General features: G+C 44.5%; 1 protein-coding gene across 1 annotated transcript in view; it reads left to right on the top strand.

Annotated features, from left to right (window-relative positions):
* Positions 1-27551, top strand: part of DNHD1 (dynein heavy chain domain 1) — a 73172-nt gene that overhangs the window by 8573 nt on the left and 37048 nt on the right. The window contains 8 exon segments of the mRNA XM_075547728.1: positions 6080-6283; positions 6362-6472; positions 8983-9139; positions 15405-15659; positions 15773-15910; positions 16039-16090; positions 24921-25183; positions 25274-25517. Coding sequence (XP_075403843.1) covers positions 6080-6283; positions 6362-6472; positions 8983-9139; positions 15405-15659; positions 15773-15910; positions 16039-16090; positions 24921-25183; positions 25274-25517 — 1424 coding nt within the window.

Genomic DNA, 27551 nt, shown 5'->3' with positions numbered 1-27551 from the left:
TGCTCGAAAGCCTTATGGATCTCACCCATTTCCTTGCTCTGGTTCTTGGGCTGCTTCAGGAGCTTCTTGTCATATTCATGGCCCAATATGGTACCTGTTGTCGCTCCTCCAGACCTGCCCCGTACCTTTCTTTATTCCATTTTCTCCTTGTGTTTCTTGTTTCCACTCATCATCCTTTTCTAACTCTCTGAACTTTGTCTGTGGCTAACTACTACTTTCTGCTTTCTTGGGGACGTTTTTCTTTTTTGGTACGTTCTATCCTTAGTAGTGTATACTAGATGCAGTGCTGTAGCCAATTCATAACTTGCTGATATTCACTCAATGATGCTCAAAGATTGCATTTCTGTAGATACTGATAATAAAGGCAATAATAATGAAAATTACAGAAGCGAGCTACTTGACCTAGATCAAAGCTCACCTATGACATAGTCCGTGGAACACTGCCCTGTTGTAAGCCAAGGACGACTGCCTAGGGATGCATAAAGGATTAGGAAGGAATCAGGTTTTCAATGGACTCACAGAACTGTGGGAGCAATAGCTATCATTCTGACCCATATCCAAAAAAGGAGGAATATTTCCAGTTCAACTTTTCTCCTAAACTGTAATCATTTTTGTGTCCTCTGATGTCTTCATATAGGCGCTCTTTATATTTTATTGACCAGTTTTTCTAAATGTCCACAAATGGGAATTGTCCAAAAGTCTAGAGCACCATCATCTGAAGTATAACCCTTGTCATTTGTTTTCTGGATTTGTTTATTTAGTTATTTTGCCATGTACGGGGTTGTTGTTTTAATGTGCTTGAATTTATCTTTTTGTCTGGGAGTATTCTAGATTTAGAAAGTAATTAATACCCTCACTTATTTAAACTTCTTGCTCAATTGTCATATTCCCACTCTTTGCTCTAGATTTAAAGTTGAAGTGTCCTCCTCCCAAGTACCGTCAATCTCCCATTTCCTGCTCTTCCCTTCTGCTTCACTTTATCGTTATGTTTATCATCTTTCTCCTCCAGGAGAATTGGAACTCTATCTGGGCAGAGATTTTTGTTATGTTTTGTAATGTATTCTCAGGACTTAGGCTGGCATAGAGTGGAAACTCAGTAGTATTTGTTGAACGAATAAATGAATTACCAAGAGGAAGAACACATTTGGAGAGGGTTCATTATGAGGTCAGTATAAAACTTGTGTTTAAGGTGCACACAAGACATAGGGTTTGAGATGTTTTAGAAGCAGTTGCAAATATAGGTCTAGGATCCAGGAAGAAGGTCTTGGCTTGCCTCATTTACTCTCTAGCATTGTTTAATACTCCAATGGAATCTTTTGTTTGTTTAATCATATTATTGGGGGTTCATACAACTCTTTTTTTTACATTTTATTAGGGGTTCATACAACTCGTATCACAATCCATACATATACATACATCAATTGTATAAAGCACATCTGTACATTCTTTGCCCTAATCATTTTCAAAGCATTTGCTCTCCACTTAAGCCCTTTGCATCAGGTCCTCTTTTTTTTCCCCTCCCTCCCCGCTTCCCCCTCCCTCATGAGCCCTTGATAATTTATAGATTGTTATTTTGTCATATCTTGCCCTATCCGGAGCCTCCCTTCCCCACCCCCTTCTCTGCCGTCCATCTCCCAGGGAGGAGGTCAAATGTGGATCCTTGTAATCAGTTCCCCCTTTCCAACCCACTCACCCAGTAGCGCCCCATCATACCCCTGGTCCTGAAGGTATCGTCCACCCTGGATTCCCTGTACCTCCAGCCCTCATATGTACCAGTGTACAACCTCTGCCCTATCCAGTCCTGCAAGGTAGAATTCGGATCATGGTAGTTGGGGGGAGGAAGCATCCAGGATCTGGGGGAAAGCTGTGTTCTTCATTGGTACTACCTCGCACCCTGACTGACCCATCTCCTCTCCTAAAGCCCTCTGTGAGGGGATCTCCAGTGGCCGACAAATGGGTTTTGGACTCTGCACTTCCCCCTCTCCAATGGACTCTTAATCCTTTGAGATCACAGACTGCATAGTAGTCATCTTTATGTCCTCACCTCCAAGCACCAAGCTCCAAAATCACTTATAGGACAGGGTAAACAAGTCCCTGTGGGTGTCCGAGACTCTAACTCTTTTCAGGAACAGAAAGCCTCAACTTTCCCCCAAGGAAGGTCTAGGGGTTTTGAACCGCTGACTTTGCTGTTAGCAGCCCAACTTGTAACCCACTGTGTTACCAGGGCTTCCCGCCAATTGCAGTACTTGGATAAAGGAGGAACTTGATGAATGGTTTAACTGAGCTTCAGGAAGTCAGGGACTCCATTTTTCTTGTTCACTATGGTATTCCTGTGCCCACCACAGTCCTTGGCCTTAATAAACATTTCTGCAATGAATGACTAGTCCTCAGAAGAGCAGTGGTCATTAGGTGTGAGGAGGGTTGTCCCTAACTCTAAGCCCTGCTCTGAAAGATCAGCCTCCCTCGGAAGGTCCTAGGGAAAGGATTATACACTGGGTACAGCCAAGGCTCAGTTCAGATAGACTGCTATCCAGTTGAAGGTTAAATGGGTTAGTGGTTAAGGGAGAGGCTTTGAGTCAAGACAGATTTGTATTTTATTCTATAGCTTCCCTTTGTCTCAGTTTTCTCTTTTATAGTTTTGGGATAATTGTACTTGAGCAGAGTCTCTGAATGGTGCAAACAGTAATGCACTTTACTGATGGCTGAAAAATTGACAGTTCCAGACCACCCAGAGAGAAAGGCGTGGTGCTTTACTTGGGAAAAATTAGCCATCGAAAGCCCCGTGAAGCTCAGTTATGCTCTGACACACACGAGGCCACAAGGAGGCAGAACTGACTCCACAGCAGCTGGTTTTGTTCCTTGCAGAAATCCAGTAACTTTAACAGAGAAGAAACAAGTCCACCCTGATATCTACCTCCATGTTCTTCATTTATTTGTTAAGTAATATATACTTGAAAGTTGAGAAAATGAAGAGGTAGGGAGGGGCCATTGTATCTCTTAGGTATTATAGGACATACTGCTTTTGAAGAGTGTAGAAGTACACGTAGTCGTAATGCCTAAAAATAGTATTGGCTGCGAGTTATGGAAAGGAAATTGTAAAATCAAAAGTAACAATAATTTTATGAAATGTGCTCAGATATAACAATATACTAAGTAGTCTACTGCAAAAGAGCCCAAGGCCTACAAGGATTTTAAGGTGCCTCTGGAAGTGCTGCTCTGGCTCATTGCTTTGTAGTTTCCCTCTTTATTTGCCTGCTTCCTATCTTCTAATATTTCCCTTATTTTTCTGTCTCAGAAACTCCAAACAGCAATTTCCTGATTATATTGGCATGTTCTTTCATTATCTAGGGATATACTTTTATTTTATTTTATTAGGGGCTCATACAACTGTTATCACAATGCATACCTACATCAATTGTGTAAAGCACTTTTGTACATTCATTGCCCTCATCATTCTCAAAACATTTACTCTCCACTTATGCCTCTGGTTTCAGGTCCTCATTTTTCCCCTCCCTCTCTGCTCCCCCATCCCTCATGAACCCTTGATAATTTATAAATTATTATTTTGTCTTATATTGCCCCATCTGATGACTCCCTTCACCCACTTCTCTGTTGTCCGTCCCCCAGGTTGGAGGTCACATGTAGATCCTTGTAATTGGTTCCCCCTTTCCAATCCACCTTCCTTCTACCTTCCCAGTATCACCACTCACATCACTCACACCACTGGTCCTGAAGGTATCATCCGCCCTGGATTCCCTGTGTTTCCAGTTCCTGTCTGTACCAGTGTACATCCTCTGGTCTAGCCAGACATGCAAGCTAGAATTGGGATCATGATAGTGTGTTTGTGTGAGGGGGGAGCATTTAGGAACTAGAGGAAGGTTGTATTTTTCATTGTTGCTACATCGCACCCTGACTGGCTCGTCTCCTCCCTGATACCCTTCTGTAAGGGGATGTCCAGTTGCCTACAAATGGGCTTTGGGTCTCCATTCTTCACTCCCGCCTCATTCACTATGGTAAGATTTTTTGTTCTGATGATGTCTGATCCCTTCGACACCTCATGATTTCACAGGTTGGAATGCTTCTTCCATGTGGGCTTTGTTGCTTCTGAGCTAGATGTCCGCTTGTTTACCTTCAAGCCTTTAAGACACCAGACACTACATCTTTTGATAGCCGGGCACTATCAGCTTTCTTCGCCACATTTGCTTATGCACCCATTTGTCTTCAGCAATTGTATCATGGAGGTGAGCACACAACGATATGACTTTTTGTTCTTTGATGCCTGGTAACTGCTCCCTTCAGTACTTTGTGATCACACAGGCTGGTATGCTTCTTCCATGTGGGCCTTGTTGCTTCTGAGCTAGTTGACCGCTTTTTAACCTTTAAGACCCCAGATGCTATATCTTTTGGTAGCTGGGGACCGTCAGCTTTCTTCACTACATTTGCTTATTCATCCGCTTTGTCTTCAGCGGTTGTGTTGGGAAGTGAGCATCAAAGAATGTCAATTTAATAGAAGAAAGTATTCTTGCATTGAGGGAGTACTTGAGTGGAGGTCCAATGTCCTTCTGCTGCTTTAATACTAAACCTATAAATATAGTCACATAGATCTATTTCTCCACCTTCATAGATAAATATATTTGCATATGTACATGTCTTTATGTAGGCCTCTATAAATGCCCTTTGCCTCCCAGCTCTTTCCTCTATTCTAGGAACATACTTTTAACAAAACATTTCTACACTGAACATTTTTTTTCCACATTTTAATACCTCTGAAATCATGGCATGTTTTACAAACTGATTCATCAGTTTTGCAGAGTCTTGGGAGTATTTTTCTAGTCTTTCACATAATAATGTTTATCATATAATTGATAGCATCTTAGATTGGATGGGATATAATTTTAGGGTGTTTTGAAAACTGTGAGATAAAATTCCATTATCTTTTTATTCCATTTTCCTGCGAACTTTTTCAAGCCACCCTCATAGAGGGGGTACTAAAAAAACCCCAGAATTGTGCTGGGCCAAGTGGAGCTTTCGTACTACACATTTTTCCCACTAGGCAAGAATCTAGCAACTCACTCTGAGTTAGTGCACCCAGTAGCATCGCCTGGGAAGATTCTCTCTGGTCTCAGTGAATTTTTTCGTAAAAGCAGTTTCACTCAAATCTCATTTTTCTGTGATGGCTGATTTAAGAGAACAGCTTGCAGCTATGAAATTTTGTTTCCTCCTGGGTGCGGTGGGAGGATGCCACAGAAACTGAGGCGATGTTGAATACAGCTTACAAGGATAGCACTATGGAACAAATTCAAGGTGAAATGTCGATTGATGACAAACCTCATTCTGGATGTCCATCAACTTCCTGAAGGGACGAAAATGTCAACTCGTAATGTATTTGGAGTTCTTCACCAGGTCAAGCTTTCTATTTAGAGGTTCTGAAAAGATAGTATAACAGTGTTTGACCAAAAAGATTTGATTTGTGGCAGATGGGACCCTGCTTTTGTCACAACAATACACCTGCTTATGCAGGCAACTGGGTGTGCCAATTCGGCATTAAGAAAAAGAAAGCAGGCCTCTCTTGCCCCACACACCTTACCTGGCTTTGCTTGTGTGGCATCTTTTTGTTTCTACGAATGAAAGGACAGTGATGTGATGATGTAGAAGAGGTAAAGAAAAAAAATGAGGAAGGTGCTGTCAGCCATCATGAGTTGGAAATATGTTTCCAAGAATGGAATTGCAGGTTTGACAAATGTATTAAATGTAGTGGAGTTGTACTTTGAAGGTGATAAGGTTGTTTTGCAAAAAAACATTAAATACATAGCTTTGAAAAAATTCTGTCTCTTTGTTTAATACACCTTGTATATAGGTCTGGAGACAAGAGGTTCTTAGAACAGGATAGGTACTTTTTTTTAATTCCCTTCTATTCATTTGTTCCACCTTCTAGTTTGAAGATCATTTTGCTTTTCTGTACTTCTAACTCCTTCCTTCCTTTTTCACTTCCTTCCTGCCTGCCTGCCTGCCTTTTTCACCTCCCCACTCTTCTCTTGTCCCTTCCTGGGCCCTCACTGACTAGCGCTCTTTTCTATAGGCCGTACAACCTGGTAGTCGTGCCACCAAACAAGGTGAATCCTGAGCACTACATCTTCTCTCCCTTTGGGATCCTGCATATGCATCCTGTGGAGGGCAGTGACACAATGACACTGGGTACCTGGCATCGCCACTCTGTTCTCTGGCAAAAGCTTCAGTTTATTCCGTTCTTTAAGAATTACCTTGTACGCAAGGCGTTGACCCGGTAGGTGATGATGGGTATGGAACTTGGGAGGATGTAAATGAGGGCAGCAGCATGGCAGCACCGACCTCTACCCTGTAGCTGGAAGAAGACTGTGAAGTTCCAGGTGATGCGTCAGTGCCAACTTTTCTTACGGAATCACCTGCTCTCGGCTGTGCCTCACTTTGGAGCTGGCCTACTCCATGTCAGCAGGTGAGTTCTTCAAATTACACTTAGGTGGGACTTTTTTTTTTTTTTAAGGTGGGACTTTTAAAATTGTTATTGCCAAAAAAAAAGTAAGGCTCATTGTATTTTGTATTCAAGAAGAATGCAAAAACAAGCGCAAAGAAAGCGACCCTTTAATCACACCGCCTGTCAGTAACCACCGTGAGCATTTTGCCGCAGAGCTTCCTAACCTCCTTTTCCCATCACACAGACGAAATGGATCCTGTCGCACACGCTATTTAACATGCTGGCACTTTCCCTGAGTAATATGTACTGAGCACTGCCCCATGCTATTATGTTTACCACCTTGCCCTAGATCACACAATGATTGGCTCTCAAATCTGGGAGGTAAATTCCAAACACTGTGTTCTTTCCATAGTATTCCTTGAGTTCTTTTGGGGGCAGAAATATTAACTGCACCTGTTTTCAGTCCTTCTCTGCTTTCCCAACACCACTTCTCAGCTGCTTCCCAATTGCGTTCTCTGCTGTACTAAACACAAAATACCTCACTACCACTGAGTCAATTCTGACTCATAGCAACCTATAGGACAGGGTAGAACTGGCCCTGTGGGTCTCTGAGGCTGTAAATCTTTATGGGAGCAGCGAGCCTCATCTTTCTCCCAAGGAGCAACTGGGGGGTTTGAAATGCTGACCTTGTGGTGAGTAGCCCAACTCGTAACCCACTGTGCTACTGGGGCTCCTTATCTTCTCTCATACAGAGACCAAGCAGGAGGTCTTGATGAACACAGGGATTTAGGGCATGACTTGAGGGCGGTGAGGACTATAATTGAGATTGCCCAGTGTGGCCAGTCATCTTCCTTTTCTAGATTTCCTGGAAATTCACATTTTCTTAATTTTAACAGGCTGGCTCCAAAAAAAATTTTTTTTCAGACAAGGGGTAAAGTGATTTTATTTATGTTTTATTTATTATTATTAGTTAATTAAAAGATCATTTTATTGGGGGCTCTTACAGCTCTTATAACAATCCATAACATCAATTGTAGCAAGCATATTTGTACATATGTTGTCATCATTCTTTTCTAGACATTTACTTTCTGTTGAGCCCTTGGTATCAGTTCCCCCCCCACCTCGTGACCCCTTGAAGAATTATAAATTATTATTATTTTCATATCTTACACCAACCTCTGTGCCCTTCCCCTAGTTTCTGTTGTTGGTCCCCCTGGAGCGGGGAGGTGTGGTTATGTGTCGATCGTTGAGCTCGGTCCCCTCTTCCTCCCTTCCTCTCCCCGCCTTCCCCCTACCCTTCTGGAATTGCTACTCCCATTCCTGTTACTGGATTCCTTGTGTCATGAGCTCTTATCTCTTATCTGTACTTGTGCACATGCTCCTGTCTAGCCCACAGTCAAAGGAAGTATTGGGGCCATGTTAATGGAAGGGGAGGGAGTGTCAAGGATCCAGAGGAATATTGTGTGTTTCATCGGTGCTTTACTGGTTCACTCATCCCTTCCTTGTGACCCTTCTGTGAGGGGATGTCCCATTGTCTACAGATAGGTTTTTATTGGTATACTGTGCTGGCTAACTCTTTGTGGTGAATCTGAAAAACTTTATGAACTGAACTTGGCAAGCAACTTACAACCTCTGCTCCAGGCTGTTGCCATCCTCTAGTCTAGCCTAATATCATGAAGCTATTAATAGTTTAAAGGCTTAGAATGTCGACCAAACTGAATTTACTTCCCTAATATTAGTAAGACATTTTACTCTTTAAACCTCAGTTTCCTGGTCAGTAAACTAGAGATAAGGATTTTTGCACAGTGGTTTACATGTTGAACTGCAAACCGTAAGATCAGCAGTTCGAAACTACCAACAGCTTCAAGGGATAAAGACAAGGCTTTCTCCTCCTGTAATGAGCTGCAGTCTCGGAAACACTCCGGGGCAGTTCTACTCTGTCCTGCAGGATTGCCAAGAGTCAGAAGGGCCTGGATGACAGTGAGTAGAGTGAGGACTACATGCGACTGTGAATCTAAGCAACACGTTTGTGTGTTTTAGTAGACACTAGATGAATGCACCGGTTAGGATCATCCTCTCTGCTTGTTGGCGTTTTCATCTTTTGCAAGGATGTTTAGAGATGTGAAGTTCTTCAGAGAAAGTGGATAGAGAAGATGGCTTCTTCAGGGTTCTTAGGGCCTGCCCATACGGGAGTTTCAAGCCCAGGATCCTAAAACTTACCTGGCCAGCGAGATGTTTAGGGCCATTAGCTTCCTCTATTCCGGGGAAGAAGCATTTAGAATCTTTCCTTTCAAGTCCGAACTTTGTGACCTCTCCTGGCAGACGCGCCACTTTGCGCAATCATCTGCACAGAGCCCAAGCCCAATCCCCCAGCGTGGCCCTACCAGCAATGTCCAGCGCTTGCACTCTTCCAAGGAAGTCCTGAGAGGAAGTTTGTCCCTGTGGGCCGCTAAGAATATTGTGATCTTCCCACGATGTCCAAGAAAGGGAGCTGGGTTGCTGGTTCTAACTGTCCTACCCCTTGGTTCCAGGCTTCTGCAGGAGCTGCACTGTGTGCCCTGGCTTCCTCAGGAGCCAGATCAGAATTATGAGCTACTGGAGCTGCAGAAGGCTCTCACCAAGGCGAACCACAAGGCTCTGCGGCTGCTCTGCCGCTGCCTGTACCTCTGCACAGCCATTCTTAAACTGGTAAGAAGTCCCAGGTCATTCGAACCCTCTCTCCAAGGTGAGCTCCCCATGGTGCCAGCCTCCTCTTCGTTTATGTCCTGGCCTCTCTCTGCAGGTGGCTCAGAGCCATTGCCCTGCCTTGCAGTAGCGGCCTCCATCCAAGGGTGACGGGTCCTTAACAAGTGGGCAGAGACTTGGATTCCACCTGTCCCTAACCTTTTGGCCCTGGCCTGTGAACAACAAGGATATGGATCAGAATGACTTCTGCTTTGTCAGTTGGTTGTGCCAGGGACTTTAGGGGATTTGAGAGAGAAAATCCTAGTCTTTCGCGCCACTGGGCTTATCTTTGACCCTACCTTGAGCAGGTGTAAAAGGCAGGAGGATCGATTCTAACGTATGTTGTCGTTAGACGCCATTGAATGAGTTCCTACTCATACTGACCCTGCGCACAAAAGAAGTAAACACTGCCTGGTCCTGCGCCATCCTCACAATAGTGTCCATGCTGAGCCCATTTCTGTGGCCACTGTGTCAAATCCATCATGTTAAGGGCCTTCTCTTTTTTCCCCTGCCCCTCTACTCCACCAAATATGTTGTCTCTAGGGACTGAGGCTCTCCTGCCAACATGTCCAAAGTATGTGAGATGAAGTCTTCCCACCCTTGCCTCTAAGGAGCATTCTGGCTGTACTTTTTCAAATATAGTTTTGTTAGATCTTTTAGCAGTTCATGGCCAGATTCTTTGTGAGCACCACAATTCACATTCCTCTTCAGTCTCCCTTATTCTGTGTCTAACTTTCACATGCAGGTAATTGAAACGATGAGGCAATTGAAAATCTCATGGCTTGGGTCAGGTGTACCTTAGTGTTCCCAGAGTAGTCTCTTTGCTTGTCAACACTTTAAAAGGGCCTTGTGCATTAATCAGTGCAATGTGTTCCTTGAGCTCTTGCTTGCTGCTTCCATGAGTGTTGATTGTGGATCCAAGCAAGACAAAATCCTACGATATCGTCTCCATTTATCATTGATGATCCCTATTGGTCTTGTTGTGAGAACATTTTTTCTTAACACTGAGCTGTAATCTATACTGAAGGCTGCAGTCCTCGATCTTCATCAGTAATGCTTCCAGTCCTCTTCACTGTCAGCAAGCAAGAGTGTGTCATCCGCACATCTCAGGTTATTAATAAGCCTCCTCCAGGACTGATGGCACATTCTTCTTCATAGTATCCAGCTTCTTTGATGATTTGCTCAACATAAAAATTGAATAAGTATGGTGAGAGGATTCAACCATAACTGATTTTAAACCCCTTTCCTGATTTTAAACCATGCATCATTCCTTTGTTCTGTTTGCATAATTTCCTCTTGATCCATATACAAGTTCTATAGGAGCACAATAAAGTGTTTGGAATTCCCATTCTTTTCAAGGCTCTCCATAGTTATGATCCATAGAATCGAATGCCTTGGCATAGTCAATAAAACACAAGTAAATATCTTTCTGGCATTCTCTGCTTTCAGCCCAGATCCATCTGATATCAGCAGTGGTATCCCTTGTTCCGAGTCTTCTTCTAAACCTGGCCTGAACGTCTGGCACCTCCCTTTCAAGCTCCTGCTACAACTGTTGGTGGATCATTGTCAGCAAAATTTTACTTGCATGTGATAGTAAGGATTTTGTTCTATAGTTTTCACTTTCTGTTGGGTCACTATTCTTTGGAAGGGGTACAAATATGAACCTTTTCCAGTTAGTTGGCCAAGTAACTGCCTTCCAAATTTCTTGGCAAAGATGAGTCAGTGTTTCCAGTGCTTCATAAGCATGTTGAAACATTTCCACTGGTATTCCATGAAATTCTAATGTACAGTCACTAGAAATCCTGAAGTTTGTGTCCATAAGGGAAGATGAAGGAATATAAAGACCAAACACCCATTCCTGCCCCTGCCTCCCCTTTCCTTCCCCAACTTCCACCTCTCCAGCACGCACCTTGGAGGAAGTTCCAGCACACCGAATGGTGAAGCAGAGTCCAAGGGGAGGGAGATGGCCAGCTGGACTTGAATGGAGCCAGAGGGAGCTTAGGCCAAGGGCTGACTGAATGACTGGAGCCTCTAAAGAGGTGGGAAGTAGGAATCAAACTGCACTCGGCAGGCCTCCTTGGGGCAATTTCTCCAAATCTCTGGTTCACTAAAATGAATGGCCACACACAGACCTGGCGAGATAGCAAAAAGTAGGTTTGTCTGCCTGCCAGACTACTTACTGGTTGCTTTGCTGAGATAACTCAAAGAAAAAGCTTTGTGTAGATAGGTAATTGGGGGAGGAAAAAAGGATCACACCATCTGCCTTGACCCACGAGGGCTCTCTAATCTGAAGGCCTTAGTTTTAACCACTGGCACCAGGGAGGTTGTGTCATCCCCACCTCCATGACCCTTCTCCTACACCAGATCCTACTGAATCCTCAACAGCGTTTACTACCAACTTTACTCCTAGAGTAATATGTGACAAATAAAGCTACTGAATGGCTTAAATTAATAACTTCAGGTTGTATTATATGAATACTAGCAACAAAATCATTTTGTATCATCTTTCTACATTGAATTACAGCAGTTTTAACCACAGCATTACTAGAGTGCCGGGGGTGGGGGGTGGGGGGTGGGGGGGAGTCTTTACGTTGTTTCTCCTTGCTCTTGTAGTTACTACTTTGTTCTCAAAAAAAGTTGCTGATATTGCTTCACAATTACTAATTTCCCCACAAGATTGTAGCTAAAGCGCCAGAAAAGTTGACAAAATCATCCATTATAAAAACACCAGCAGCCACTAAAACAAGAGGGTGTGCTTACAGCACACACGTGCAGCTGTCACCAAGCCATTCCTCGTGTTGTTGTAATTGGACCATGATGACCGCTCTGACCTGAACACACTGGAAGTTTCAGACAGAAAGTCCCATAAAGTTTAAGTCTTGTCCAGGTTTTGAGACCCGGAAGCTGGGCTAATGAATGAATGCTTTTTGTTGTTATAACTAACTTCAGGGGCATTTTAATTCTTAAAATTATGAAATTCCACTGAAATGCAGCACAAAAATGTATCGACTGCCACTTTGGTGTCACCCCGCTGACAGCGTCACCCAGTGCAATCCACACTCCCACATGCACTTGTAGGGACACCACTGGCTGTCATTGCAGAACGAGCTCCCCAGCTGGCCCTGGGAATGGCAAAGGTCAGTGCAAACTGCTCAGTAGCGTCCCCTTCAAGTGGCCCCAGGACATGTGCCCTGCTTGTCTTGCCCTTGGTTTATTGGTTTATTGTCGTGGTGGTTGTTAGCTGGGGCCAGGTACCCACACAGTTCTCTGGCCAATCGCCATCTTCAGATAGGCCAGTCACTGAACAGAGCACTCACCCAGATCTTGCAAAGATGAGAACTTGCCAGACAGTGAAGCGGCCGCCTTGCCGCTCTGCGCCCTGCTCTAGACGCCGTGCGAGTTGCTCCGGCGCCAGGAAGAAACCGTGAGCATCTCAAAGATAGCTTTGGCTCTAAGACATTTCCATTCCAAGGAGGAATTCCCTCTTGGCTGAAATCTTATCACTCTTATGATATATAACAGTGGATGTTTGGATACATTAGAATTCGATATCATCAAGTTTGCAATTTTCTGTAAGTATTTTAAATACCTATAATTAAAAAGGGAAAAAAAGTTGAAGTGGTCAAATGATCTCTCTCTCTCCCAGAATTCCTTATCCTACCCTGGGTTTTCCTTTTTCTGTTTTTTTCTGTATTACTCATTATTCCTTATGATTTCGGTTATCTAGTGGGCTATAACAGACATACCCTCAGAGAGTGGCTTTAACAAACAAACATTTCTCACCGTTTAGGACAGAGGTTCTCAACCTGTGGGCCGCGACCCTTTTGGGGGTTGAATGACCCTTTCACGGGGGTCGCCTGATTCATAACAGTAGCAAAATTACAGTTATGAAGTAGCAAAGAAAATAACTTGATGGTTGGGGGGATCCCCACAGCACGAGGAACTGTATGAAAGGGTCTCAGCATGAGGAAGGCTGAGAACCCCTGGTTTAGGAGGTTCCAGGTCTGAATTCCATTCCGAGCATCCTCTCTCCACAGGGAGGTCTTTCTTTCCAGTTGCTCCCTGGCTCCATGGAGCTCTCCGCATCTCTGTATCTACCTCGCCCCACCACGAGCGCATTCCCCTGCTCTCCTTCACTGTCTCTTTACTCAGCCTGCTTCATATCTCTAAAGAGATCGACGCAAGTACAGGTTACACTAATCCTGCCTCATCAAGACAGCAAAGAGCCATTCTCAAATTGGATTATCACCACAGATATTATGTTAGGCAAGATTGTCCAGAGAAACAAAACCAGGACTGGCTAGCTAGCTAGCTAGATTTATACAGCACGAAGGAATCTAATAGCTAATTAGTCCACACAGCAGTACAGAGGGCTCAGTTCGACTCACTTCCATGGAACAGTTAATATACTGGAAGTCCTGAGGGCTGCCTGGTCCAAGATCAAGGAAGCAGACAGCTGAGTCTTCTCTTCAGGCAATGCAGGCAGCAAACAGCAGGGCAGGCAACCAACAGTCAGCAGCTCAGGAGCTCAACAAAACAGGCCCAGATGGGAGCAAAAACTATCACTTTGAGGACTAAGGTGTGCCTAAATCAAGCCCACGGCATTTTGAATCACCTCATATGCGTGCAGAAGCTGGACAGTGAATCATGAAGGCTAGAAAAGAGCGGGTGTTTTGAATTACAGTGCTGGTAAACAATGTGGACTAGACCAGGCTGCCAGGAGGAAGAACAAGTCTGTTTGAGAAGAATATAGCTAGACTGTTCCTCAGAAGTGAGACGGTGAGACTTAATCTCGTGCACTTTGGACTTGCTGTTCGGAAGGACTGGTCCCTGGAGAAGGACATCATGCTTGGTAAAGTTAGAGAAGCAGTGAAAAAGAGGAAGGCTCTCAGAGCTTGTCCAGACTAACGATCAGTTTTCTCTCCACTCCGCCCTGCAGTGGGTTTTCTACTAGACACAGACTGACTCAGTTACTGCAGCAATGGGCTCCCACAAATCTCCCGTGAGCATGGCACAGTGTTTAGTGTGATTCAGTTATGCACAGCGTTGTTTTGAATTCAATCTAATTTGATGACACCTCACAGCAGCAACAATAGTCGATGGACATTTGGGTTGGTTCTGGTGTTTTTGTTTGTTTTATTACTGTGAATAATACTGCTAAGAGCATTGTTCTTCCTATCTTTTGGTGGACACACACATTCCTTTCTTTTGGCCATCTATCCCTGGAGTAGTGCGTTTGTGTTTTTTTACAGTCCTAGACAGTTTTCAAGAGCAGTTGTAGCCGTTTACATTTTCCTCCAAATTGTAGGAGACTTCTGTTGCTCTGCGTGCTCATTACCCTTGCTATTGCCCGGGTCTTTGATTTTAGCCAAACCAGTGAATGCTCCGTTATAGCTCACTGTAGTATCTCATCGTGGTTTTAACTGACATTTCTCTGATGACCCACAACATTGAGCATCTTTTCATATGTCGATTAGCGATTTCCACACCATCTCACTTACTTTTCATTGTGTTGCTTGTAAAAGGCCTATCTACAGAAAGTTCCAATTGGACCATAAATAGAAAATGTATGCACCTGCAAATAGAGAGGTTTACAATGTCTGACATAATTTTTTAAGCGATATACATTTTTAAAAGAAAGATTGAATAAGCAAGGCTCAGAAATAACTCTAGGGCATGGGCTCCAGGGTATCTGGTCTGTGAGATGGCTGGTTCATTAGCATGATATTGTCTTATGTTAGAGGACAAACCTTAATATACAGCTAAAGTAACTGAGAGTGTGGCACTGATAAAAAGATAGATTAGCAAACAGTATAGTGGGACTTTCAGCAGATAGGCCAGGCCATGGGTACTGCACACGGGCACATTAGAAACCAAAAGCCAGTGGCCAGGAACTGCGTCAGAGTAGATGTGTACTTCATAAGATTTTCAGTGACTGACTTTTAGGAAGTAGATCACCAGGCCTTTCTTTTGAGGCGCCTGTGGGTACACTCAAAGCTCCAGCCTTTGGGTTAGCAAATTGTGTATTAGCTACTTGTACTACCTGGGGAACTCCAGCACATCACAGCTCCTCAGCCTATGTTCTTCACATCATGTCCCATCTTCTCTGGGCATGTTGAGATTTCTGGGGTTCCTCTGTTCTAAAACCTCTAGCTGGACACATCTAGATTCTAAGTTCTGAGGGTTTGTTCAGATCCACCCCCAGTGAGTTTCCCACTCTCTGTTGCAGATTCATGAAGACACGTACCAAATGCAGCAGGGGCTGCAGGAGCGAGTTCTAATTTGCAAGAAGACCAGGAAAAACCAGGGTTCTATATTCCTCCAGAGGGTACAGCGCCAAGAGCTGGAGCAGAGGCTGAAGCAGGCAGAGGCCTGGCTGCTGCACCTAGGACAGCTTGCCCGCCTGGTGGACTACATGACTTGCCAGAGCCTTGTGACAATCATGGAGAAGGAGATTACCTCTTTTGTGGCCAACAACTTGCAAGTGAGGTGGTGGGTGGCATGTGTGGGGCTGGGCAGGCAGTCACAGGCCGGGTGGGTGAATGGATACCAACATCAACATCTTGTCCCACGAATTTTCTGACTCTTCTTTCACAGAACCCAAGGCAGAAACCCTTCCTCAAAGCACAGTTGGTCTTTGACAGTTGTGGCCAGCTGTCTCATGTGCCCTCTATTGAGAAGATGATGCAGATTCTAAGCGAGGGCCTCCAGAATGTGAAGACCTCTGTCCTGCAGGTAGTCTGGGAGGGCAGGGGCCGACTGTAAGAATGTCCAGTTCCCGTCTGCCCTCCTCGTAACCAGAGCCTGGTCTGAATCACTTACTGTTTTCCATTTTTGCCCCTTCTCCTTAACTTGGCATGAAGGTGATGCAGTCTTCACACCTCCAGAGCTCCTGGGACTCCCTGTATCCCCAAGGTATTTAAGAAAACCTAGCCCAAGAGTGGGCTGGCAGGAGGGAGAAGGACACATGGACAGTGTAGAGTAATAACGACCTAGGAAGAGGGCAGGAGGCTCTACAGTCTGGGAATCAGTCTTTGGATGTAAATGGAGCAGCTCTAGCCTGTGGTACTGCACACGGGTGTGAGGGTTTTTGTTGATGTGTCTGTGCAGGCACCTCAATGGAAGGTGGGTGGTGGGGTTTGAAACCGTGTTGGGTACATGATCCTCCTGTTCCCCTCATGTCACTTCATCTACCGTGGACGTCGAGGACTAGGCTGATTTGTACTTGTTGGAAGAACGCCACTTGCCCACCATTTGCTTGACTCGTACATCCCCTTTTCATTTCATACAGCGTAATTCATTCACCTTAGTGAGCTATTTTAGGATGGTCAGTTATCATTTGTTATTGATCTTCAAACATCAGAGGAAATATATAGTTTCACATTTTCTTTGTTTTGGAATGCAACCCTCTCACAAATACAAGCATTAAATACACCCTTGCATTTGACATGTAGGGGCCATTTCCATTTTCCTCTCACCTATTATGTTTTCAGGAAGCTGGTTTAATGGACCAAAGTTAATTTTAGGAACTAGGTGAGAAAAGAGGAAAAGGCTACTTGAAAGGAGGCTATCCTACAACATACCATTTGGGGTCCATTTTCCCCAAAAGGAATTTAGGCAGATGGAGGCTGTTGATATTTGCTTGACACAGTGCAGTGGAAAGTGGAAGAACTCTGGATTCAGATATATGTTGCTTCAAACACGAACTATATGCACCGTGTGAATTTCCTACTCTGTAAAATGGGAATCGCCCAAATATCTAACTTGCAGAATTGTTTGAAGAGTAAAAGAGGTGATACATCTGGTGGCATGGGGCTTAGCACATTACACACACACACACACACACACACACACACACACACACACACACACACTGCAGTGTCTTCCTGTTATTAAAAACTTAGCTAACCCTGACACTTCACAGTATTTTAGTATATTCTGTATTCCTTTGTTTCACAGATATTTATTTAGCAGTCTTTTTGTTTGAATGGCCAAAAAAGTCACCCCAACCCCAAACCATTGTACTTTTATTCTAAATTATAATGAAAGTAAAGTCTTCTCTTGTAATGCATTAGTATATCCCTTCCACTTTTAAAAGAACGTGGACTGATGTGTTTAGAACCGGAATGCCATGCTGCTTGCATCTTTTCAAATGGTTCAAGGGAAAGTGCTAACCACAAGGTGGGTAGTTCAAACCCACCAGCCTCTCCAAGGGAGAAAGATGAGGCTACTGCCTCAGGAAAGATTTACAGCCTCAGAAACTTGCATCATTATTCATGCTTTCACTTTCCATTTCTCTCAGGGCATTAGCTATTGTGTTTATTTGCTTTTATATTTATTTTCTGTGAAGTAGCAATGGTTTATTTAGATTTCACCTATGATGTAACTAAACTAATGGCTTATTGAGATTTCACAGATGATGTACATAAGGTTCCTTTAGGAACCTTCTTTGGTTATAAACCAAATCAACCTCACTGCAATCCAGTTGATTTCGACGCACTCTCTGCTGCTGCTGTAACTCTTCACAGGAGGCTTGCAGGGAGGCTGGTGCGTTTGAGCCACCGACTTAGTGTAGTGGTTGTGCTTCGGGCCGCGAACTGCAAAGCCAGCGGTGCTAAACCACAAGCTGCTCAACGGATTCACTGCAGTAAAGCGTTAGTGTTGAAAATCCAGAAGGCAGTTCTACTGTCCTCGAGGGTCGCTATGAGTCGGAATGGACTCAATGGAGTGAATTTGGTTGGGTTAGGAGTCCAGTGTTTACTTGACAGCCCCACATGAACTCCTTTAATTTATTTATAAAAATAATTTTATTGGGGCCTCACACAACTCTGCTTACAATCCATACCTCCATCCATTTGTACATTTGTTGCCCTCATCATTCTCAAAACATTTTCTTTCTACTTGGTATCAGCTCCTCATTTCCCCCCTTCCTCCCTCCCAAACCCTTGACAATTTATAAATTGTTACTATTTTTTCATATCTTACACTGTCCAACATCTTCCTTCACCCACTTTCCTGTTGTCCGTTCCCCAGGGAGGGGGTTATATGTAGATCATTGTGATCAGTTCCCCTTTCTCCCCTACCTATCCCTTACCCTCCTGATATCTCTACTCTCATTATTGACATTGACCTTTTATTCCCCCATCTTTATTTATTTTATTTTTATTATTAAATAATTTTATTGGGAGCTCTTATAGATATCATAACATTCCATAGTTCAACCACATCAGGCAATATTGTCCAAATGCTACCACAATCAGTTTCAAAACTTGCTTTTCTTCTTGAGCTCCTTGATATCAATTCCCCCTTATCCCCTCCCTGCCTGATAATTTTCTTGGCATATCTTACACAATCCATATAGCCATTCACATACAATTCTGTTGTTTGATCCCAATGAGTGGGATTATCAATGCTATCAGCTCCCTATACCCTCCTTTCCCCACCCCTCTTCCCATACTCTCAGGGAACCATTGCTCTGTGTGTGTGTGTGTGTGTGTGTGTGTGTGTGTGTGTGTGTGGTGGGACCATTACTCTTGTTACTGTTTCTGAAGAGTTATCTATCTTGGCTTTCACGTACCTAATGATCTTAAATATATAAATGAACATACGTAAATCTAACATGATTAATAAGGTAAAACAAATAAAAACCATACTAGTAAGGGGAAGAAATATTAGAGAACTAGAGGAAAATTATGTGCTTCATCAGTGCTATACTGCATCCTTGAATTATCATCCCTTCCATGTGGCCCTTCTGTGAGGGACTGTCCAAATATCTTACAGGTGGGTTTTGGGTCTCCATTACATCTACGCCCCTTCAAATCAATTTGGCTGCTTGTTTTTGAACTTCTGATACCTCTTCCCATGTGCGCTTCTTCCATGTGGGCTTTGCTGCTTCCCTGCTAGATGGCCGCTTGTTTATCTACAAGCTGTAAAGACCCTAGATGCTATATCTTTTAATAGCTTGGCACAACCAGGTTTCTTCACATTTGCTTATGCATCATTTTGTCTTCAGTGATCATGTCAGGAAGGTGAGCATCATAGAATGATGCCTTATTGGAACAAACCATTCTTGTACTTAAGTAAGGTTTAAGTAGAGGTTCAAAGTCCGTCTGCTCCCTTGTTGCATTTGCATATATAACATATACACACAAATACACATATATTTACATATATACATTTTAAAATTTTTTTTCCTCCAGCCCCTCTATCATTTTTACCCATATTTTACCTCTCAGTAATACCTCAGATACAACTCAATAGATCAAACGCGGCAAGAAAAGCTACTCCCTCCTCGCCATCAATTTTAGAACACTTTCTATTCCCCTGTACCCATCCTGGTTGGCTCCACTTCCCACCTCCCCTCCTATGCCCCCCAGGAACTGTGGGACCATTTGCTGTCTCCATATGATCACCTATCCTGCCTATCCTTGAATAGATAGACACACACACACACAAAACAAACCCATACAGATAGTCACAAGACTAACAGGGATCCTGACACAGAGCTGATGACTAGCTCTCTGTTAAATAGCAAGCAGGGCATGTTATAAGCCACGCGTCCAGTCCCCCATTCTTCCAGCACTTCCTTCCTCTTTTGTTACATTCATCTGCACAACAGCATATTTATTCCGTCCATAGGAATAAAAAGTTTGATGGAATTATGCTTGTAATATTTATTCATTCATTTAATAAAACTTGTTATCCTTTGGATGAAATGCTACATTTTTATTTCCTTGCATTTGTTACTTCAGTAAAGAAATATACAGCATGAAGAGGAAAAGTGTCAAATAACCAGAGGGTGACACTCTAATTCCTTTCAACTTTGTGTTATACCCCAAATTCCCAAGAGATATTTGAGTGAATTATGCAATTCCTGAAAATATTCAAAGAACTAAAAATATTTTTTAATGTTTTATTAGGGGCTCATACAACTCTTATCACAATCCATACATAGATCAATTGTGTACAGAACATCTGTACATTCATTGCCCTCATCATTCTCAAAGCATTTGCTTTCCACTTAAGCCCTTTGCATCAGGTTCTCTTTTTTTCCCCTCCCTCCCCGCTCTCCCCTCCCTCATGAGTCCTTGATAATTTATAAATTATTATTTTGTCATATCTTGCCCTGTCAGACGTCTCCCTTCACCCCCTTTTCTGTTCTCTGTCCCCTAGGTAGGAGGTCACCTGTAGATCCTTGTAATCGGTTCCTTCTTTCCAACCCACTTTCCCTTTACCCTCCCAGTATCGCCACTCACACCCCTGGTCCTGAAGGTATCAGCCACCCTGGATTCCTTGTGCTTCCAGCTCTGCACCAGTGTACTTCCTCTGGTCTAGCTAGACTTGTAAGGGAGAATTCAGATGATAGTGAGGGTTAGGGAGAAGAAGCATTTAGGGACTAGAGGAAGGCTGTATTCTTAATTGGTGCTACATCGCACCCTGACTGACTCATCTCCTCCCCTAGACCCCTCTGCAAGGGGACCTCCAGTGGCCGACAAATGGGATTTGGGTCTCCACTCTGCACTTCCCCTTTCATTCACTATGGTAAGATTTTTTTGTTCTGATGATGCCTTATACCTGATCCTTTCGACACCTCGTGATTGCACAGGCTGGTGTGCTACTTTCATGTGGGCTTTGTTGCTTCTGAGCTAGATGGCCTCTTGTTTACCTTCAAGCCTTTAAGACCCCAGATGCTATCTCTTTTGATAGCCAGGCATCATCAGCTTTCTTTGCCCCATTTGCTTATGTACCCATTTATCCTCAGCAATCATATCATGGAGGTGTGCACCCAATGATATGATTTTTTGTTCTTTGATCCCTGATAATTGATCCCTTTGGAACCACGTGATCACACAGGCTGGTGTGTTCTTCCATGTGGGCTTTGTTGCTTCTGAGCTAGATGGCCACTTGTTTATTTTCAAGCCTTTAAGACCCCAGGCCCTATATCTTTTGATAGCCGGGTACCATCAGCTTTCTTCACCACATTTGCTTGTTCACCTGCTTTGTCGTCAGTGTTTATGTCAGGAAGGTGAGCATCATAGAATGCCAATTTAATAGAAGAAAGTATTCTTTCATTGAGGGAGTACTTGAGTAGAGACCCAATGTCCTTCCGCCACCTTAATACTAAACCTATAAATATAGCCACATAGATCTATTTCCCCATCCTCATATATATATTTGCATATGTACATGTCTTTGTCTAGACCTCTATAAATGCCCTTTGCCTCCCAGCTCTTTCCTCTATTTCCCTTGACTTTCCTCCTGTCCCACTATCATGCTCTGCCCCCACCTGGGTTTCAGCAATACCTCTTCATTACATTACCCTTGATCATGCCCTACCAGGCCTGCCACACCCACCTCACCACCAATTTGGATCCCTTGTTTTTCCCTTGTCCCTGGGTTTGTTAACACCACTTCCTTACCCCCCCCCCACCTCCCCCTATCCCAAGTCCTCCCCGGAACTGTCGGTCTGTTGTTTTTACTTCAGCTTGTTCATCCAGCCTGTCTTATTTAGACAGTCCTGCAGAGATAATAACATGCACAAAAACAAGACAGAGCAAAAACAAGCAACAATATACAACAAAACAACAACAAACCACTGACAAAGAAAAAAACAAAACACAACAAGAAAGAAAAGCTTGTAGTTAGTTCAAGGATCATTTGTTGGCCTTTAGGAGTGTTTTCCAGTCCAGGCTGTTGGAGCACCACGCCCTGGCCCCAAAGTTCACCTTCAGCATTTCCTGGAGACCTTGCTGCTCCATTCCCTTGCTGTTCTGCTGCACTCCCCCAGTGCTTTGCCTCAGTGTGGCCGGATCAGGTCGGGCGCAATTCCCACACTGTGTCTCCGGTGCTGTCCCCACAGGGCCATGGGTCAGTGAGGGACGTCATGTCTCTTAGTGAGGCTGGCCATGTGGTCCTCTCTGTGGACTGGCTGCTCTAATTGGGGTCATCGTCCTCAGGGCCTGGAGGACCAGGATGTGCTCCATTCTCTCCTACTCCCCCTTCATCTGCTCCTGTGTGCTCTGATCAGATATGTCCCTCTTCCGATGCTGCAGATTCAATGCCGTCCTTTGAAATAAGTTCTTCTGGGGGGAGGGGCAGGCACAGGATTTCTTTTTTATACTTAAAATGGTCACTAGGGAAGCAAAGTGGTTGTTAAATTATTTGAATCCATCCACGAGTTATAACCTCCACCACCCTAGGGCCATCCATCTCGAGTTGATTCCAACTCAGAGGGTTTCTGAGGATGTAAATCTTTACAGGAGCAGAGAGCCTCCTATTTCTCCCCTGGAGTAGCTGGTGGATTCCAGCCAATGACCTTCCCCACAGTCACCAGTCTCCATTAAAGCTTATCAGAAATCTTCATCCTAGATGGAGGAAGCTCATTTTAACACAGAGGTAATTTTGCCCTCTGCTGGTGGTTGAAAGCTTCTGCACCGCCTACCTTTTGAAATGATGTTTTTCAGCATGAGTCTGTGGATTAGCTATGCACCCACCCCCGTTTTCTTTCCTTTTTCATTGGGGGACTCAAGAAGTTCATGAACAGGGTGAGAGAAACATGTAGAACAACATTCAAAACCATAAGAGAGGCTATGGTCCTTTGGTCTGGAAATGAGCTCACCCCCATGGCTCAATTGTCAGCCAAACAATAGGTCTACGGGGAACAATAACTCTAGGGGGGTGAGGTACACTCATATTAGAATCATCAAAAGGGAAGCATGTACCCAAGGACAAAGATCAGAAGGGGCAAACTCAAAACCCACTGCCATCCAATAGACTGCGACTTACAGTGAGTGACCCTGTGGGACAGGACGGGACAGCCCCTGTGAGTTCTTTAGCGTTCTATCCAAAGTGGATGTAACTCTTTATGGGAGTAGAAGGGCTTCTTTATTTCATTGAACTTAGAGAGACTCTATTTTCAAATAAGCCCACATTAACAGACACCAGGGATAGGAGTGAACAAAACTCCTTCTAGTTTGACTTGCTCTTCCCAACTGGCCCTCTGCTTTCTAGTGAGTGCCTGCTGGCTGTCTGGGAGTGTCCTATTCTCAGTCTGTCCAGTGAGCCAGTGTTCCCTTCAGCTTCCTTCCTCCCATGTGAGCCTTGAGACTGCAGGTGGTTAGTCCCCACCCACTTGTGTTTTAGGGTTTATGAGGATCTTTTGTCATCATTTTGGTGAACATGCTATGTATTCGTTTTATTTTATTTTACTCTATATTTGTTCCACGAGAACCTGGGAGATTTCAGCACTACTACCATCTCCCCAGAAGCCCTCCTTGCCATTATGTAAAGATTCTTCTTCTGATGTGGCACCAAGACGGTTAGATGTTGGAGGCAAGGGCCAAAGCAAAGTGACATGTTAGGAGAATATCCAAACAACGTGGTGCACGAGATAACGGGAACTCAAGCTGGGGCGAGGGCACCCACCGAGGTGGTGAGAATTGCTTGGACTCTGGGTGTATGTTGAATGTAGTGCTAACGGGATTTGGTGAGGGGTGGATGGGTTGTATGTAGCTTTTGACTTGGGCAACTGGAAGGACTGTCTTCCCATTTACTGCTGTTGGCAGGCTGTAGGAGGAACAACATTTGTGGAGAGAAAGGAGGAGCTTGGTGTGGGACCCGTGAAGTTCGAGTTACAGCCACGTGAATCATGTGAAGATGTGGAGTCGGAGATTGTTTCAATGGGACTGGGATTCAGGGAGAGCCATAAATCTTAGCGAAAACCTATGACACTTAAAGGCATGGCACCAGGCCAGACAGCCTAGAAAGTGAGTGTGGGTTGAGAAGAAACCTGAGGATTAAGCCTTGGCTCAACATTGGTAGTGTGGTTCAGTTTTGGTAATGTGGTTCAGTATTGGTAGTGGTGGTTCAGTATTGGTAGTGTGGTTCAGTTTTGGTAGTGTGGTTCAGTATTGGTAGTGTGGTTCAGCATTGGTAGTGTGGTTCAGTTTTGGTAGTATGGTTCAGTTTTGGTAATGTGGTTCCGTATTGGTAGTGTAGATCTAATTTCTGAACATTTTTGGTGGGTTTTCTCCTTTTGGACCAAGTTTTAAACACAAATGGCAAAATTGGCGTATAACCAGTTCCTAAAAAGTTAAGGTGGAGGCCAAGTTCAAGGATGTTCCTTAAGGCTGGTTATTGAGAACTGGCAAGCTCAGTATCATTTCCAATTTCTTTTCAGTGTGCATTTCCACTCTGCTGATGGCGGAATGCTACAGACTACATTTCCCAGAGCCCCTTGTAGTTATGTATCATGATCTAGGACCCACTGATTAGACTGATATATGAGTACTATGAGTCAGAACCAATTCGGCAGCATCCGACAACAGCAATTAGACTTACATGAATGAGACTTTGGTCCAGATTTTTGTCAACGGTAGAGAGAGGTAGAGCACATGCCATGTATTTTGCAATGTGTCAATGACATCCCAATTCACCAGGTAGAGAGCCTTAGTTGTTCTTGTTTCTCAGCTCTCCCAATTATTCTGCAACCCATTTAATAATCTACAGTGCTTCCTTTCCTTGCTTTTATTAGCTAGACTGTATTCCATTCTTCGCAGATGAACTCTAACATACATTTCCTTCATGGGTCTGGTGTTCTATAGGTGTGATGTAGATGTATGGATAAATTCAATGATAAAGAATGTGTGTGTGTGTGTGTGTGTACTTATATACTTGGTGTGAAGGAGGTTGTGTGGGGGCTCTGGAAGGTTCTCACTGATAATTATGCCACGTCTTCCACTAGTAGAATATGAAGAAGATGACTCAAACATGGCCTTCCTGATGTCCAAGTCCCAGGACCAGCGCAACTATGCTGCGAGAATCTTCTGTGGCCCGGATATTGGATTGGTGTGGCCTTGGAAGTCTCGTACAAATACTGGAAGCCTGCAGGTCCGTGGGTACCACCTGCGGGGCCAATTCTTGCCCTTTAATTACAAGCAGCTGCAGGAGGACCTTGACAGTAACCCTCAAATCCAGCAGGCAATGACTATACAACAGGCCCTGATGGAGGTGAGCATAGTGGTTTGAAGAGCAGGGTGAGGCCCCTCAATCCCCATCATAGCCACCTGCCTCTGCCCTAAACGTTTTGTCTGCCCACAGGGTGTGCTGTGCGAGGTGCAGGAATTTTGCGGAAATTACCAGTGGCTAGCAGGCATTTATGAATTCCTACAAACCTGGGGGCCTCAGAAGCTGGAGGCCATGAGAGGCTGTCCCATCCAGAACTACAGGACCCTAGTGAGCCGCCTGAACACTTGGCAGGCCCGTGTCTCCACCATGCCTATTGAGTTGATTACAAAAGGCAGGTTGTTGCTGCTGAGCTGCCGTGAGATGCAGGCAGAGATGGGTGAGTGCTGCCAGCCCTCCTCTCTTCCCTACTCCCTTGCTTATCTCTGTTCACAAGATCCTCCCTGGGCCTGAAGTGTACTGCAGAGGCTTTGGCTCAGGACCCTCAATGTAGCCACAGTCTCCCACAGCCCCTTTCCTTTATAATAAAACAGATCCTTGTGTTCACTCAGAGGACAGTCCATCTGTTTGCTTGGGCTCTTCAGGAATTGTGTTCCTGCCGCATGTAACGTTCCAGCCCTACCACGTGGAAGCGGCTTAAACCAAATGTGGCAGAAACAGTCGTATCCTATTCGTAGGCTGTTGGGATTGGTTTCTGCACAGAGATTCTTGGGAATTTGGGGTGCTGCATTCCCCACCTGTGTCAGAGTTCAGCCTGACAACGTGGAGTACAAAAAGTTGCAATTCTCTGTAAAGGATCTTGGTTTCCTCTGTAGCTCTAGCTTCTGTGAAAGTTGATAGTGAAAGAAAAACCTAACTTTCCCAGTTAAAGAGAGAGCTTTTCATTTAAAATTGTCATTCTGGGTCTGATTTATTCTGTCCTGAACATCCATCAATTCAAAATTCACAGCATGGTTATGGTGCTCCCTCCTCCTTTTCCTCTCTCAGGTGGCACTTGCTGTTGGAGGAGGATCCCTGGGCCTATGTGTTTGTCTTTGTTAGTTCTTGGGACCCTCATCAACATTTTATGCGTCCTTGCCTGGCCCTTAACCTCCTGACATGACTGCGTCTGCTGCTGATAGGTTCCAGGCTGCTGTAACTGACTTGGGTTCTTGGCGTAATCAGGCCCCAGACTTTGGCCCTGGTCTTCCTTGCTGACCCCACCTTGGTCCCCGCTGGCATTGTAGCTCCGTGGAGTCTAGTGAAGCCTCCACATTGAGGCTGACCCACAGCCTCAAGTCCTTTACTCCTCAACACAAGCTGCCAACTCTTGGTTCGCTTCGGTAGCCTCTGCCATTTTGGAACTGTGGGGTATTTAGAAGCGTTCTCTTTGGCCCGTTTTCTATCACACCCATCTCACGCCACGATTCTTACACTTTTGTGACTGCTAGCAGGAGAGCACACTACCAGTGGTCTCTTGTCCCATGTTAGCAGAAGAGCACACTACCAGGTGGTCTCTTGTCACTGCTGACCCCACTAGGCCAAGGCCCAGTTGTTGGTATCTCAGGGTTTCAGAGAACTCCGATTCAAGATCTAGCCTTGTCTCTTTTGCACTTCCCATGGGAAAGCTGTCTCCTGTGTGGGCAGGCTTTTTGCTTTAGGCTAGGAGCCCAACCTGGGGAGAGTCTGCAGTGGAACAGACTTGGAGTCTCCATTCTACCGAGACTCTCCCAGAACCTGCTGAAGATGGGAGGTCTGTGAGCTGGTACCTGAAGCCATTTTCTGGAAAGTGCCTGGCTGCCCCTGCCTTTGCTCAACAGATGTCAGCTCATGCCTCATCTTATGTGCCACAAAGACTTCTGTATCTTTTGGACCACGAAAACTTTCTGCGCTCCCCCACTCCTCTCTCCCCTTTGTCCAGGCTGGCAAGGTAGGAGCGAGGAGGACCTTGAATGGTATGCTTTCTTCGGGCCCTGTTTTGGGCAGGCTTTGCTCGACTGCTGCTCTGGACGTCTGTGCTCTCTTTCTAGTCTGTTACCTTCTTGCTCCAGAGTCTAGAATCCACTGGCCTCTTTACAAAGAGAAGATGGAGAGAGAAAATCACAGGGTTTCAAATGCTGGCCATTTTCACTTGCTTCATGACCATAGATCACTGAACATCTTTTGTTAAAAAAACTTTTCAACATGAGTACAATACTTAGCTCATAGGGTTCCAGTGAGGAAATATTATTTGTGATACTAGTATTGAGTCTGGCGTACAGTCAGTGCTTAATGATTTTTTCACTTGAACTCAGCTCCCTTTGTCTTATCTCATCCTTCCCACTGATGAGATGTTATCTTCCCAGTCTCCAGCTCTGCGCCTCCTTTTCCTGGCTCCCTTCAGCAGTGAAGAATGAATGGCACAATCCTCTACTTTCAACAGCTGGTCTCACCA

The sequence above is a fragment of the Tenrec ecaudatus genome, chromosome 4 (assembly GCF_050624435.1).
Source record: "Tenrec ecaudatus isolate mTenEca1 chromosome 4, mTenEca1.hap1, whole genome shotgun sequence".
Taxonomy (NCBI): Eukaryota; Metazoa; Chordata; class Mammalia; order Afrosoricida; family Tenrecidae; genus Tenrec; species Tenrec ecaudatus.
This window is presented reverse-complemented; position numbering and strand designations above follow the sequence as displayed.